Consider the following 17,025-nt stretch of genomic DNA (forward strand, 5'->3'; position numbering starts at 1 on the left):
TCTGAAAATATGCCCGGAGGAATAGTAGAGCATTTAAGGTTTGGCCATTTAGCCTACTCCTTATTTTACTTCCCAAATACCCAGCTGCAGAAAATGCCCGCTCAGGTTCGATGCTCGTCGGTGGAATAGAAGTCTTGCCAACAAACTTAACGATTGTTTTTTATACAATAGTCAAACAAACCTGCCTTAATTTGTGTTTGTGAAACTTTTTTCAATGATAAACTCCCGAACTCCATGGTCTATTCAAAAATTTGTTCCATTTATCGTAAGGATAAAGCATAAACAGGATAAACCTGCAAAGCAGCATTATATAACTCGTTATAATTCAGTATAGTTACCAACTTTGAACATTTTGTTATACAAAATAATTTAATTAGTTCAATCCTGCTATAATCCCGAAAATCCCGGGATTTTGTGTTTAGAATCCTGGGATTTTCGGGACCCAAAAACGTCCGGGATCCCGAGATCCCGGACGTTTTGCAATCCCTACACGGGAGACTGTCGCGACTATTTTGAACTTTAAAAAAAAAAAAAAAAAGCTATTGAAGGTATCGGCCAAAGTTAGCTAAATTTAGCATTTATAAATGACGTGGCATATTTTAATGAAATAAACAATTTTTATAAAATGACCTCGTGATGTAACAGATCATTTTTCAACAGACCATTCAATAAGGATTTTTGATTACTCGGTGTAGTTAAGGCAATTTTAAAATATGATAGCTTCTGTATGATATTTTGTTGACTACGACATATTTCCGTTAAACGATCAAGTTTGTGAATTATGAAAAGACGAAAAAAAGTTAAAATGATAAATTTTGTGGTATCATAAAATATTTTGTAGCAAAAAAAAATAGTTTGTAGCAAAAATACCGAAGATTCTTTTTTTTAAAAAAAAAACAACTTAAAATCACTATCGCTTGTACAAATTTATATAAGATTTTAAATAAATACGCTTTTTAGGTGAAATGAACATCATAGTTTAATAATATGATCTGTACTCATCGTTTATTTGCAATTTTTCTTAATTATGTGCTCTTTCTTGGTCGGAATTCTAGTATTTTTTGTAAAAATTTGTAGAGATATTGTATTTTGACAACTTTATATAGTTAATATACGTCAAAACCGATAGAACTAGGATCTATGGTGGGTTAAGGCAAAAAATTTCAAAAGATTTTAACTAAATTCATGTTAACGCCGATAAGCGAAAGTGATCTAAAGACTCTAGAATGGTATTCTTTAAATTTACTATTAGGGTTATTAAAAAGATTTTGAAAATCATGTGCTTAAAAAAAAAGTTTCTTTTAGTAATAACATCTAAATCTTTTGTTTGAACAAACACGCTGAAAAAAATCATTGTCATTCCAAATAAAAGAATTCAAATAATTTGTAAACCGCCTTAACTACACCGAGTAGGAAATAAAAAGGAATCGAAATTTTAAATCTTAAATTCGAAATTGTATTAGAGCTATAAATATTTATGAACTTTAATCAATGGAAAGTATGCGTATATATAAAAAAGACACCGAAAAATTTAAATTTTAGAAAAAATTATACTCAAATTAAAAAATAAGAAATCAAAAGAAAAATAAAATGTGTTAACTTAAAAAACAAAATATTTAAAAAAAAAAATTAATTTTTTTTAGCAGCTATAATAATTATCAAGGAAATTGGTATCAGCTAAAAGGTATCAGCTGGAAGGTATCAGCTGGAAGGTATCAGCTAGAAGGTATCAGCTGGAAGGCTGCTATAATTCCTAGCTAGAATAAAAGTTAATTGCTAAGGGTTACTTAATATACAACACACACACAAAACCTGTTTTTAGTTAAATATCTGTAAAATATAAATAAATCTATATAAAAAAACATAAATACAATAAATACAAATTTTATAAATGTGCTGCCATAAATATTTTTTCGTTAAAAAAAATCACACTAAATTCGTTCACTATAGATAAAAATAAACTTAAATTAAAGGAACTCAATTCAACTCGGTTGCGATTCATCTTAACTTATCTCGGTTGCGATTCATTTTAACTTATCTCGGCTGTGATTCATCGTAACTTATCTCAGCTGTGATTCTCAGTTTATTTAATCTAGCATTTAACGTTAAAATGTAAGACGTTGAAAAACTTTAAACAATTCAGCGTTTAAATGATATCGTTCCTTTTCCATTCATCGTCTTGTTCTTGTTGATATTTGAGACCATTTTTGAAATATATGACGTCATAAGATCATCCATTTTATAGCCCTTGTATAAAAAGTTATTAAAAAATAATAAAAAATAACTATAATGTCTTTAGGTTTTTAATAAATTAAAACATGACGCTGAAAATAAGCAATACTCCTCACTAGAGGATAGTGTATCCCCTAGTGTATCCTCACAAGAGGGTACACTAAACTTTTGCCTCTCATTTTTGACAAATTTTAAGATTTAAAAAAAGTAATAAAATAATTTATCAAAAATGATGATAAAATGATGACGATGAGATGATGATAAGATGGCGACGAGATGAGATAATTCGTAAATGATGAGTTAAAGATTGTGATGACGCGTAAATGATGAGTTAAAGATGACGTGTAAATGATGAGTTAAAAATAATATATGTAAAATAGAACTAAAGCTGAGATCATGACAAGATGGCGATGAGACGAGATAACGCGTTAATGATGAGTTAAAGATGGTGATGGCACGTAATTGATGAGTTAAAGATGGCGATGAGATGATATTTTAACGATGAGTTAAGAAAGAGATAAGAGATAAAGATCTTTAGCTGTAATATATAAACAATAAAACAACGATTTCTTACCAAGTTTGTCTCACACAGTAATTTTGTTCCTTTAACCAAGTTACCAATGGTCATATGAAAATACGTACTTCCACTACTCCAGTTGCTGATCTTTGTATATGGATAAGTAATGAGAAACTCCTGTGTTATAAAGGTTTTCATTTTATAAACAAATCATGTTACATAACAATAATACACAAAGTATTCAAACGTAAAAATACCTTTGTACTCGGGTCAATAAGATTCACTCCATTTTTATTAATTGCAATTAACATTTGAGAAGGAAAATGTGTATCTGTGGTTTGCTAAATTAAAGTTTAAAGATTACTTTATTAATAATATTATTAAGAATTATAAAATAATAACGAAAAGCTTGGACGCAAACATTTAGTATGCATTTCTTCAGATATATGATTGGTGTACGGTTTCAATCATTTTCAGCTTTAATTCTATCTTACATTTAATACTATCTTACATTACCAACTGCATTATAACAATAAGATAATATATAAAAATTATATAATAACAACAAATAAGAATATATAAGAATGATAAAATAACAACAAATAGAAATATATAAAAATGATAAAATAACAACAAATAGAAATACATAAGAATGATAAAATAACAACAAATAGAAATATATAAGAATGATAAAATAACAACAAATAGAAAATAAGAACGATAAAAAAACAACAATAAAATAATAGCTAACAGTACTAATCATAAAATACTTTTAACAAGACCTGACAAGACAATGACAGACAATCTATAACTAGGTGATATCACAGATCGCAGTGTGACAGCATGATAACTAGGTGATACCACAGATCACAGTGTGACAGTATCAAACATATCAACATTAAACCCTAATACCACAGATCACAGTGTGACAGTATCAAACATATCAACATTAAACCCTAATACCAGCAATACTATTTTCCCACCGCTTGTAAAAATCATACCTAATACAAAAAAAATATCACCGAACAGGTATTTTTTTTGTATTATTTTACCGCTTGTAAAAATCATACTTAATACAAAAAAAATCCATGAAAAGGTATTTTTGGGTATTGTTCTATACCCTCACAGGACTTATCTCACAAAATTTCAAAATTCTACAGATATTGTGTTTTGAAATTTTTGGGTCAAAAAAAGAAAGGGATTCATATAAAAATTCAATAGGCATATAACTTGAATGATTTTTTTTTGTAAAAATGATTTTATTATATTTTCTATAAACTATATTTACATTATTTATATTATAGTTTTAGATATTAGATTAGATTTTAAGGATTTTTAAAACAATACCCTATAATACCTTTTGAGAGATATTTTTATAACAATATAATATGAATTCTAATGTAACAGTTTAACAACTATTTTAATAGGTGATAAAGATTAAAGATAAAGATGTCCAAGTTAATATTCTAAAACCTATTATTCAAAAGACTAATAAATTATAATAAATTAGACTAATAAATTATTTATCAAAACTTGTTTTCATTGAACCTAAAGAGAAGTTAAAACCTCAAAACTATAGATTAAATCATACAAATGTCAACCTAATGAAAAGAAAAAATCTTTAAAATTCTCACTAATATTTGTGATGCCTTATACAATTTATCATAAAAATTTAAAAGCTAATAAAGTCATGGTTAACAGTTCCTTGTTTGTCCTTGAAACAGTTCTTTGCTTCTTGTTTATATATTATAAATACCCTGTGTTATCAGATTATTTTAGACTCACGATTTCCCAACTTTTTTAATTTATGCCATAATGCACATCATGCACAATTTATGCATGATGGATAAATATAAAAATAATACTATGTGGTTGTACATTACCTTGACTTCAAAGAAAGCAGAACCAAAAGTAGGTTTCCTTGCAAGTATTCTTAAGAAACGTGCTTTGCATTCTTCTTTATCAACATCACGTAGTTGTTGGAACTGAGCTTCTATACCCTAATAATAATAATAATAATAATAATAATAATAATAATAATAATAATAATAATAATAATAATAATAATAATAATAATAATAATAATAATAATAACAATAATAATAATAGTAATAATAGTAATAATAATAATAATAAAAACAATAATAGTAATGCAAGGAGCATTTTATTATGAATTGACCCTGAAAAGGGGACTTTTGAATGATTATAAAAAAAATTAAGTTCTTTCTGAAAAATTTTTTAGAAAAAAAAAGCGAAGAGTTATTATAGAAAACAAAAAAATTCATTTTTTATATTTTATTTCATATTAATTGTTGCCTTTTCAAAATAACCAGTTTCTGTTGTAATGCACTTTTCTTTTTTGTATCAATCTTTAAATGTAGCTTTCTAGATTTACTACAAAACTATGAAAAGTTAGCAATATGCCCTTTTGACCTTGTGTCATCAAATGTTTCAAGAGAAGAATTAGTCAATGCAACACACATAATTAGTTTAACAGTCAAAATTTTTAAATAAAAAATTAAGTATACCTTTATAGTTCTTTAACTATAAAAATGCTTTTAAAAAAATAATAAATGAAAAAAATAATAGAAACAGATGGAAATGATAGTTTAATGTAAAAAATTAAGTATTTAGGTTTTATAATTTTCAAAAGTTAGTAAAACTGATGGTATGTACCAAGTTGGTACAAATTATTTACTATCAAAAGTTAGTAAGATTGTTGGTACCAAGTTTATTCATACAAACCAAGTAATACATAAATTAACTTTAGTTTAAAATAAAAGTCGTTTTAACAATAAAAGTACATTTGTAACAAGTGTAACAAGTGTAAAAATAAATCATAATTATTTCTTTTACAAGATAATATTTATGAATAGTATATGATTTATGAACAGTATGAATAGTTGTAGTTTTGTAACGTTAGAGTATAACATATTTTTAAAAATAAATCATTGAGAAATGCTGTGTGTTTAAAAACAAACCACTGAGAAATGGTATGTATGTTTTAAAAAGTTTTAGAAAACTGAATGTTTGAACTGGAGTTTTGACTAAACCTGTACAAACCCGCTGAATATTAACCAATGGTTGTAATATAAACTTTATTCTAACTATTAATGAAAAAAAATTAACTAGTGTATAAAATAAACAAATATAAAATAATTAAAACAAATTTTTTTGTTGTTGCTTAAATTAAATGTTGGGCATTGTGAACTTTTTAACAGTTAAAAGAAAGTTTTTATTAAAATTTTAATTATACTAGTTGTTTGTCATAAAAGTTGTTTGGTCAGAAACTAAAACAACTCTTTTTTTTTTTACAAACAATTTTTGTCAAACTTTCCTTGGTTAAAGATACGCCAAGACAGAGTTATGCCAAGGCGAGATTTTTCTTAAATATTATGAGTACGACATACATGTGTATACATGTAGATACATACCTTAATCAATTTTTGTTCTGATTCAACCAAAGATAGCATATCATGTGGAACAAAGCTCAATAGATTACGCCTAAATAAAACATTATTAGAGAGTTACTTCAAAATTTTAAGGGTGAAACCAAGTCATATAGCATAAAGACATGATTTGAAACTATTTAATTGTGTCATACATGTTAATGTACCGGATAATAATTATTATAAAATCAAATGACTCTGAAACAAAATAAAATAGTGAAAATAAAATAAAACATGAAATAAAACAAAGTGTGAAAACAAAGAAAAGACAAAAGACATGAATGTGCATCTATATATAATATACAAATAAATACATATATATATGCACATATATATAGTGAGAAAATAAAATATAATCCACAATACAAATATATAGAGATATATATCAACCAATCAAAAAGGCAGAAAGATAATAAAAATCTTGGTGTTATTGATACAATTAGAATTAAGTAGTGGAATACTAATAGGTGAAACTCCATCATCAGGGCAATTGTTCACAATATATTTACAAATAATGCTTGAGCAAGTCTGATAAAAAACAGCTAACATCACACCAGGGATGCATTCTTGCTACATTTATCATTACCTGTTGTCTTTATTGCCTGCACAGCTTTTCTAATGGTTTTTTTGGTTTAAAAAGTTTCTTTTAATAAAATAACTTTTAACATAAAACTTATTAACTTTAGAAGATATGACAATGAAAGTGCTAAGGAATGTTATTGCATAATGAACTTACGCCAAACTTTGTAACTGTTTTTCATCATCACCATGACGTACTTTAAATTGTAAAGCAGCTAACTCTATAGCTTCATCTACAGAAAGTTTGTGGTACCCTCGAAGTAACTTTGGCAATTCCTAGTTACAAAAAGTATTTTAAAAAACAAAATAAAAATTAAAAAATAAATACAAATATAACTAATGCATAACAAAAACATTTTAAAAAACAAAAAACTTATTAAACCTGATAATAATGAAAAATTTCATCTGCACGCGTATCTTTGCCAATTACTGTAGTCGTCCACAGTTTTTTCATAAAAAATACTTGATAACTTAAGTTTAATGGAGTTGATCCTATCAATATAATGTATACATAATATTTTTAACTTAAGTTAAAAAAAAATTAGTTCCTAACCTAACTAGGTTTGTTTAAAAACTTGTTCCTAACTTAACAAGTCTTGTTTAAAAAGATAAAATTTACAACTAATTCTGATAACTTTTAAATTTATGAAAATTTAAAAAAAATTTTATCACAAAGAAAAAGCAATTTTTTTTCTTGCGCGCATACACATACACAATTAAGAAAAACAGATTATAAATATTTACCATCTCTCATTGGACTTGGTTTTGCTTTTTTTATCCAGTCAATCAGATGGCGAACAAAATCAAAGAAAAAATCAGATTCTGGAACACTAATAACTAAATTCAGATAAATAATACATTCTTAACAAATAACACAATTAATAATGCTAACATAAAACATGCATATTATTGTGAATTAACAAAGAAAGATATAAAGTATGATAAATATAAAATAACCTTTATCAGCAATCTTAACAAACAAACTGAAACCGTCTGCAGAACGCAGATTTAAAGCCATTGCTATAATTTCACAAAAGTCTTTTGCACGTGTACTTGATTCAACTTCAAAAGGCTAAAAATAAAATTTAAAACCTTTAAACTTTAAAGTTATATTAAAAGATATTGTTGTAATTTTAAATTGTCATAAGTAAATAATTAGAATGTATTCTTTTTATGAAAATTACAAAAAAATGATTTACTGCTGAACATTTTTTGATAAGAATATTTCTAAAAGAATCATTTATAATATAACTAAAAGTTATGAGTCTGGAAGAAGCACTACAGATAATGCAACCTGCTAAAACATTTACTAACTTTCAAGTGATTAATCAACAATAAGCTAGAAATTTTGTAAAAAAAGCTAAAATATTTCACTCACACTATAAACAAAAAGGCATGCAAAAAAACCATTTCACTCTCATTAGAAAAACAAAGACACACAAAGGAAGCACTTCACTCTCACTAGAAACACAAAGGAAGTTCTTCACTCTCACTAGAAACACAAAGACACACAAAGAAAACACTTTGTTTAAAACACTAGTTTATAAAACACATTATTCATTATATATTTACCATTCAAGCACTTTTACACCGCTAATTTATAAAACACATTTTTTTCATTCAAGCACTTTTACATTACTAGTTTTTAGAACACATTTTTTTCATTCAATTGAATCTTTCTTCAGCAAGTATACTATTTTATAACATTTATTACTATAAAAATCACATGATACCTAAAAACTCATAAAATTGTTTAAATCTGAAATAAAAAAGTAAACTTAAAAGTCTAAATATATAAAAAGTAAACTTAAAATAGGATTTAAAATTAAGAATTAAAGTAAACTTTATATATATATATATATATATATATATATATATATATATATATATATATATATATATATATATATATATATATATATATATAAAACAAGTCATTAAACTCAAAAAAAGAAGAAAAAGAAGAATACAATAGAAAAATCTTTTTGATAGAAAAAAAAATTAAGAATATTACTCTTTATATGAAAGGTTAATTAAAATAAACCTTTCATGAAAGGTATGTAAAGGTTATTGAAAGGTATATAGAAGTGAATAAAAGTATATGTTTTGAGTTTGAGTAAATCAGAATAAAAAATTTAAAATTTGATTAAAAAACTAACAAGGGTTCTTTAAATCATTTGATGATAACGCACTACAGTTATGCAACAAAAAAGAATAAAAAGTATTTTTTTAAATTGATGCGTTTTTAGAAGATATAAAAATTAATGTTGGGAAATAATTAAAAATCTACCAAAAAAAATCTTGATAAAAACATTTATTTACATTAAAATTTAAATTAAGAAAGAAAAAAAAAACAACCCTAAATACTCCAACCCAGTAGAATAAAAAATACTTAGAGTATTCAGGTGCATAAAAAATATTTTAATCATCATCATCATCATCATTCATCATCATCATCATCATCATCATCCTCATCATCATCATCATCATCATCATCATCATCATCATCATCATCATCATCATCATCATCATCATCATCATCAACATCATCATCATCATCATCATCATCATCATCATCATCATCATCATCATCATCATCATCATCATCATCATCATTATCATCATTATCATCATAAAACAATAACTTACTTTGTTGCTGTCATCAGGAAAATAAACTTTATGAAAAATGCGAACAGTTTTTCCCTAATAATAAAATTATTTTGATAATCAAGAAAAATTTATACGAATACTTAAAAATATCACTAAAATAAAAATACCTGAACTGCTTCAACTTCAACAAGATGAGGAGGATATTTTCTTGGACCTTGTCTTTAATAAAAAAAAAAAGAGAAAATTTCTTTTATTATATATATTTATTATTTTAATACCACATTATAATAATTTGACATTTTTATATATATTTTCTGCTATATATTCATATATATATACATATATATATATATATATATATATATATATATATATATATATATATATATATATATATATATATATATACATATATATATATATATATATATATATATATATATATATATATATATATATACATATATATATATATATATATATATATATATATACATATATATATATATATATATATATATATATATATATATATATATATATATATATATATATATATATACAGGACCTACTCCAACTATTAGACTCAAAAAAAAAATTCAAGATTTTGTTACTTTTTTGGATTTTCTTTGTTAGGTAGGGGTTATTGCTGTTTTCTTTTTATTATTTATATGTAATATAACTTCCTGTCAATCATTTTAATATATATACTTTAAACAATATTTTCAACTTTATAAAAGGTATGGTAAATTTTAATAATATAAAATTAAAAACATTCAGTTGTTTTTATCTTTCATAACTCAAATTATATGTCTTTATATGTTCAAATTATGTCTAAATTATTGTAGACTGTCTTAAAAACTCAAATAATGAAATTTCAGTTGGTTTTTAGTGTTTTTTTAAATTATCCCTGTCATATAATAACTTATTAAATGTTGTTGTGATTTTAGAATTAATAATGGGTAAAGCTGATGATGTTTCCCCACATAAATTAGCTAAAGTGGCTGTTCTTCTGCAAGAAACAAATCAGACAAAGAAATATTGCCAAAATTGTCAAAGTCTCACAGGCTACAGTTAGAAGAATAATTTCTAAACTCAAAATGGGGGTCAAATTAGAAGCACAGCGAACAGGCTGCTGTGGCCAAAAAAGAATAACAAGTGCTAGAGATGATAGAAAGATCAAAAAAGTTATTGAGCAAAATCGTAAGATGCCAGCAATAAAACTGAAAAGTGTTTTGAAAGACCAAGGAATCAACATTTCACTTGGATCTTTAAGAAGGCGAAGTTGCGAGTTAGGATTCAAGTGCAGAAAGCCACTGAAGAAACCAAAACTTACCACTGCGATGATTAAAAAACGTCTTGCTTGGGCTAAAAAACACTCTTATTTTTCTCAGGATGACTGGAATAAGGTAGATTTTCCGTTTATTCTCTCCTGAAACTTGAACAAATAATATTTTGTTAATACAAGTTTTCAAAAGAAGCTTTCGCATTAATATCTTACCCCAATTGATTTTACTAATACTTTAAATATTATTAAACATCAATAATTATTGCTATATTCAGGTTGTATTCAGCAATGAATCTACCTTTCAAACTTTAGAAGACAAAGCCACATTTGTTCGCTGCAGATCACGAGAACAACAGCACCCATAATGGTTTGGTCATGCATATCAAGCAGGGGTACCGGTCAACTTTAAATTGTAAAAGGGACAATGAAGCAAGATCAGTACAAGACTGTCCTACAGACCACCTTGATTCCACAGATTCGAGAGTGGTTTCCTAATGGTTAAAAAAAATAGTTTTTATGCAAGAAGGTGCTCCATGCCATACTGCAAAATAAAGACATTTCTTGCTAATGAGAGTATCGAGCTTCTTGATTGGCCTGGCAATTCTCCAGATATGAATCCCATTGAAAATCTGTGGGAGCTAGTAAAACGCAAAATCAGTGCGAAAATAATAACGAGTAAACAGAAACATACAGAACAACTGATTGATGTATGGGTTTGAGATCCAGAAGTTAAAGCACTTTAATTCAGATAAAACTCAATTTTTTTTAGCCAATCGTTATCGCAATAATTTAGATCTTCCTATATTTATGAACGGTGATGTACTCGATGAGTCACCTACTCTTCACCTTCTAGGATTAACTCTTACTTCCAATCTTTCTTGGAAACCATATATCAAATCGGTTGCAAAAATAGCATCTGCTAAGGTTGCATCTCTTTATCGAGCTCGCCACTTTCTTACTCTGGATTCTATTCTCTATCTCTATAAATCTCAAATCCGGCCTTGTATGGAATACTGTTGCCATATCTGGGGTGGATCTTCTAATGATGCCCTTTCTCTTTTAGACAAGGTGCAAAAACGCATTGTAAACATAGTTGGACCTGCTCTTGCAGCCAACCTTCAACCAGTATCACATGTTGCTTCTCTTTCTCTTTTCTACAAATACTATAATGGGCACTGCTCTAAAGAGCTAGCGTCTCTTGTGCCATCTACTAAAATTCATTCTCATGTTACTCGTCATTCAATTAAGTGTCATCCTTTTTCTGTGACTGTTCCTAAGTGCTCCAAAAACACTTATTCTTCTAGTTTTTTTCCTCGAACATCAGTTCTTTGGAATTTGCTTCTTTCATCTTGCTTTCCTGATTCATATAATTTGCAATCTTTTAAATCGTCCGTCAATCGTTATCTTGCTCTACAATCTTCATCTTTTCTCTTACAGTAACTTCCAACTTTAATTAGTGGCTGCTTGCAGCCTTGTTGGAAGTGAAGATGTTTAAAAAAAAAAAAAAAAAAAAAAATTGACCTCAAAGTGCATAAATAGTATGCCCAGGCATGTCAAAGCTCTTATAGAGTCAAAAGGACTCACCACCAAGTATTAAGTTTCTTAATATGCTTTGTATGTAATAATATATAGATTATATAACAAAAAAATTAAGTTATGATTGCTTGTATTGCATTTTAGACTTAAAAAAAGACAAAAAGCTAAAAATTGAGTTTGAGTCTAATAATGTGAGTCGGTACTGTATATATATATATTGGAAAAAAACACAAAAAAAACTAACAGCTCTATTTTGTGTTAATAAAGTTATTAATAGTTAATAAAACAAATTCACAACAAGAGGTAATCCACTGTTAGTTGTTTTTAGGGTGGTAGTCCTCTAAAGTCAGAGTTTTAGACAGGAGGTAATCCACTATTATTTAGCGTGGTAGCCCTTTTATTAGGAGGAGAAGAAAAAAAACGTCTAAAACTGACATTTTATTGTGTTTAAAAAAGTGACTTTAAAAAATTTGAAAAAAACATTTAATCAGTGTAAAAAAAAAATTAATAAAAAATTTAATCAGTGTTTTACCAATATTGTGCAAAAAGTGAACTGATATAACTAAAATGACTGGGAGCAATACAGCATTAAAGCGATTTGTCAAAAAGAGAGAAAAATATAATTATTTATGGCTTTGCTGAAACCAACTCAACTGACTCACTAGAACGTACCAATATTGATAAAACAACCACAACAAACTTGATTCAATAGGAGTAAACACTGAAAGAATAAGAAGAAGAATTCGATTCAAAAGTTGAAATTCAAATGAAAGAGAGAACAAACCAACTCCCATTCTATAATAACATAGATCGCTCTAACACATTGAATTTTGCTAAGAAACAATGAAAACTTTAGACAAGTATTAGCGCAGATTTATCTTTAATGGAAGATAAATCTGCGCTAATACTGCAAGAAAATAGGAAAAAACTTATTGCAGAGAGAAATAATAAAAACAATAAGTTAAAAGGATTGAATGAAGAAAACAAATTTAAATTCATTTTAAAAGAAGATTCACTGATCAAAGTTAACCTTGAAGGGAGGCAAACTAATACCAATGAGTAATTCACAAAACATATATACATTTAAATTTGCCAACATTACACAGAACTTCATCACCTAAATCAACATTTTACTCAGCTCGAACTTTATTAAACAGTTATTAATACCAACGCAACATCCTTAAACTATAAAATGCAAGAGCTTCAAACAATCGCCCTTCATTATAATGTCAACATTATTTTCATCACAGAAACATAGTTTAAAGAAACATTCATTCCTTATACTACGAACTATAAGTTATTTAGAAAAGATCGTGGTAGTTGTGGGGGTAGAGTAGCCAAATATGTTAATTCAAAATATACTAGTACTGAAACAAATGATAAGATACTAAATGACGAATGTGTTGAGCAACAGTGGTGCTGTCTATCAATAGGCAAAGAAAAACTGCTACTTGGATGTATATACAGGCCAATAAATCTCAGTGCACAGGACAGCCTTAAAACTTATCTAACCACTATAAGAGACAAAAAAATTTATGAATCCTTCTATGAAGCTAACCGCTACTTCTTGTCTAAAAATTTTGATGGGGTAATGATTGCAGGTGATTTCAACTATGCTGACATCAAATGGGACATATAATGTAACCATTCAATTCAAACAGTCTTGAAAGCGAATCAAATATTATCAATACTATTAATGATTATCATTTTATTCAACATGTAAATTTCCAGACATGTTATAAAAAGACTGAAGAATGTTATAAAAAGACCAAATACCAGAGATATCCCCGGGGCCAACGCTTGGCAACATTACAGTTGGACATTGCAGTATAATATGGGAATATAAGACTTAAAATAATCAATCTTTTCATCGTTTCTCTAACCACTGCCACAATTACGCTAAAGGTGATTACAAGAATCTAAGACTATATATAGATAGCATAAATTAGTCACAAATATTTGAACCCTGCGATTGTATTCAAACTTGTAATGAATCATTCTTATCAATATATGAAGAAGCATGTCAATTATATATTCCTATTAAAACACTAAACAAGCAAAAAATAAACACACCAAAATGGTTTTTTTTTTTTTTTTTTGTTAATTCACCTCCCCAAGGCCTAGAAGGCCACTACAGACGAGGAGGCTACTTAATTGTGGTTATAACCCTCTCTCAACTCTATAACTCCGAAACACAAACCTTGACGAACAAGGCCGCTGGGCGGAGAAACAAGTTGAGCGCGGTACTACCAGGGACGTGGTGGGGATTGAACTCGGAACCTCTTGCTTATGAAGCGAGCGCTCTACCACTACACCACTACCACTTTGATTCATATACAAAAAAACTTGTTAAGGACAAACATCATGCATGGTACAAATCAAGACTTTGTTAATACAGCTAACAATACATAACAAGCATCCAGTCAACGTCCTATTTACTGATTTCGAAGCATTTGACACTGTATCACATGAATACATTATCCATAAAGTTAAATCATACGGTTTTAATAATAAATTTGCATCATGGATAAAATTTTTCTCAAGTAACAGGATTAGTACTTGGACCGCTTACAAGAATCAGTACTTGGACCGTTTTTACTCACAATATTTATAAATGACCTTTCTTGTCAACTTTTCCACGTAAAAAAAATATACGCTGACAATAGTAAACTCTTGGTGAGCTAGATGAAATTGAAATACTAAAAAACGAATTACAAAATGATATAGATAAAATAGCTCAATGGTGCCAGGAATGGAAGATGAAACTTAATATAAGTAAATTTAAAATAATGCATTTTAGTAAGTATAATCAAATAACAAATTATACTATCTTTGATTACGGAAAATACAGCCAACATATCAGTTACTGTGCCAACAGAGCTAACAGAATGCTAGGTTTAATTACACACACATTTGAATTCTACACTATCTCAATTGCTGAAATATCGTTTAAAGCCTTTGTTTTCGCTTCTCGAATATGCAGCACCAATCCGGAATCCATCAAAGAAATATGATATAGCAGCTCTTGAAAAAGTTTAAAGAAAAGCAACTCGAACAAGAAGCCTCTCACATCTAAGCTATGAATCATGATTAAGGTTGCAATGAAATATTGCAATGAAACTCAAAGGTTAAGAGAAGATTCAAGTGCTTCAAAACTGTCTGCGGTTTCATACAAGTTGAATAGTGTATATCTACGTTAAAAAAAATAAAAAAACCTGATGAAGTTTTGGAAGAAAAAAGATGAAGTTTGTAAAGCAAGATAACGATTGACAGATGACTTAAAGAATTGCAAATTATATGAATCAGGAAAGTAAGATAAAGGAAGCAAACTCCAAAGAATTGGTGTTTGAGGAAAAAATTAGACAATTTAGAGTTTTTGGAGCACTTAGGAACAGTCACAGAAAAAGGATGACACTTAATTAAATGACAAGTAACACAAGAATAAATTTTAGTAGATAGCACAAAAGACGCTAGCTCTTTAAAGCAGTGCCCATTATAGTATTTGTAGAAAAGAGAAAGAGAAGCAATGTTACGACAATATGATAAAGGTTGGAAGTTGGCTGCAAAAGCAGGTCCAACTATATTTACAATGTGTTTTTACATCTTGTCTAAAAAAGAAAGGGCATCATTAGAAGATTCGCCCCAGATATAGCAACAGTATTCTATACAAGGACAGATTTGAGATTTATAGAGATAAAGAATAGAATACAGAATAAGAAAGTGCTGAGCTTGATAAAGAGATGCAATCTTAGCAGATGCTAAATTTTGCAATCAATTTGATATATGGTTTTCAAGAAAGATCGGAAGTAATAGTTAATCCTAGAAGATAAAGGATAGATGACTCATCAAGTACATTACCTTTCATAAATATAGGAAGATCTAAACTATTGCGATAATGATTGGCTAAAAAAATTGAGTTTTATCTGAATTAAAGTTCATCAGCCACTGTGAGCCCCATGCTGTAGCAAAAGTGAGATCCTTTTCAAGTTCAAATGCCCCCTCCAAGCAATCAGAGAGTGTTGGCTTCTTATCATGACATGAATAAATGGTGTCATCAGCAAACAATGCCACCATAGATGAGAAAATATCTGGAAGATTGTTAATGTAAATTAAAAAGAGTATAGGGCCAAGGATTGAACCTTGAGGAACCCCAGAATACAGAATAAGAAGAAGAGTGCTGTCCATCGAGGACAACTTTTATACTATCATTGGAAAGGAAGGACTTAATAATTTTAAAGATGTTACCAGATACACTGTAAGAAGAAAGCTTATGGAGAAGAACAATATGCCAAACTTTATCAAAAGCTTTAGAAATGTCAAGAGCAATAGCCTTAACTTCTCCACCTCTGTCTAATGCATGATAGATAGTTATTACTGTAAGCAAATCAGCACTAGAACAAGAAGATCAAAATCCATATTGATGATCAGAAAGTAAGTTATTAGATTCAAGATGAGAGATTGTTTGTTAATTAAAGATTCTAAAAACCTAAGGGTGAATGTGGAGAAACTGAGCATTGACTAGAATCAGAAACAAGACATAGGTCAAGTAGAGAAGGTAAATGATTCGGGTTGTCTGGTAAGCGAGTTGGAAAGTTGACTATTTGAGTTAGACATTGAGAAAGGCTAAAGTTCAGGACCTTAACGCCAGCTGATTCTCTGACACTAGAGCCAAGCCATTCAGTGTGATGAGCATTAAAGTCACCGACAACAAAGGTATTGGCTGATAGATAAAGAGAGAGGGCTTGGTCAATTTGATCAGAAATAACATCAAAAAAGAGTGCAGTCTTGAGATGAAAGAGGTCAATATAGAACAA

At 28.1% G+C, this 17,025-nt stretch overlaps 1 protein-coding gene across 2 annotated transcripts in view; it reads right to left on the reverse strand.

Annotated features, from left to right (window-relative positions):
- Positions 1–1,815: 1,815 nt before the first annotated feature.
- The window catches only part of LOC100198195 (myosin-VIIa), a 110,130-nt gene continuing 94,920 nt past the window's right edge, over positions 1,816–17,025 (reverse strand). For both annotated transcript variants that reach the window (XM_065788179.1, XM_065788178.1), the window contains 11 exons: positions 9,555–9,606; positions 9,427–9,480; positions 7,735–7,849; positions 7,522–7,614; positions 7,160–7,269; positions 6,935–7,053; positions 6,184–6,253; positions 4,633–4,749; positions 3,007–3,090; positions 2,807–2,926; positions 1,816–2,247 (listed from right to left, as the gene is read on the reverse strand). In XM_065788179.1, the coding sequence (XP_065644251.1) occupies positions 2,140–2,247; positions 2,807–2,926; positions 3,007–3,090; positions 4,633–4,749; positions 6,184–6,253; positions 6,935–7,053; positions 7,160–7,269; positions 7,522–7,614; positions 7,735–7,849; positions 9,427–9,480; positions 9,555–9,606 (1,042 nt within the window). In that variant the 3' untranslated portion in view covers positions 1,816–2,139. The remainder of the gene's footprint in view (positions 2,248–2,806; positions 2,927–3,006; positions 3,091–4,632; positions 4,750–6,183; positions 6,254–6,934; positions 7,054–7,159; positions 7,270–7,521; positions 7,615–7,734; positions 7,850–9,426; positions 9,481–9,554; positions 9,607–17,025) is intronic.

The sequence above is a fragment of the Hydra vulgaris genome, chromosome 01, assembly GCF_038396675.1.
Source record: "Hydra vulgaris chromosome 01, alternate assembly HydraT2T_AEP".
In the NCBI taxonomy this organism is placed as follows: domain Eukaryota; kingdom Metazoa; phylum Cnidaria; class Hydrozoa; order Anthoathecata; family Hydridae; genus Hydra; species Hydra vulgaris.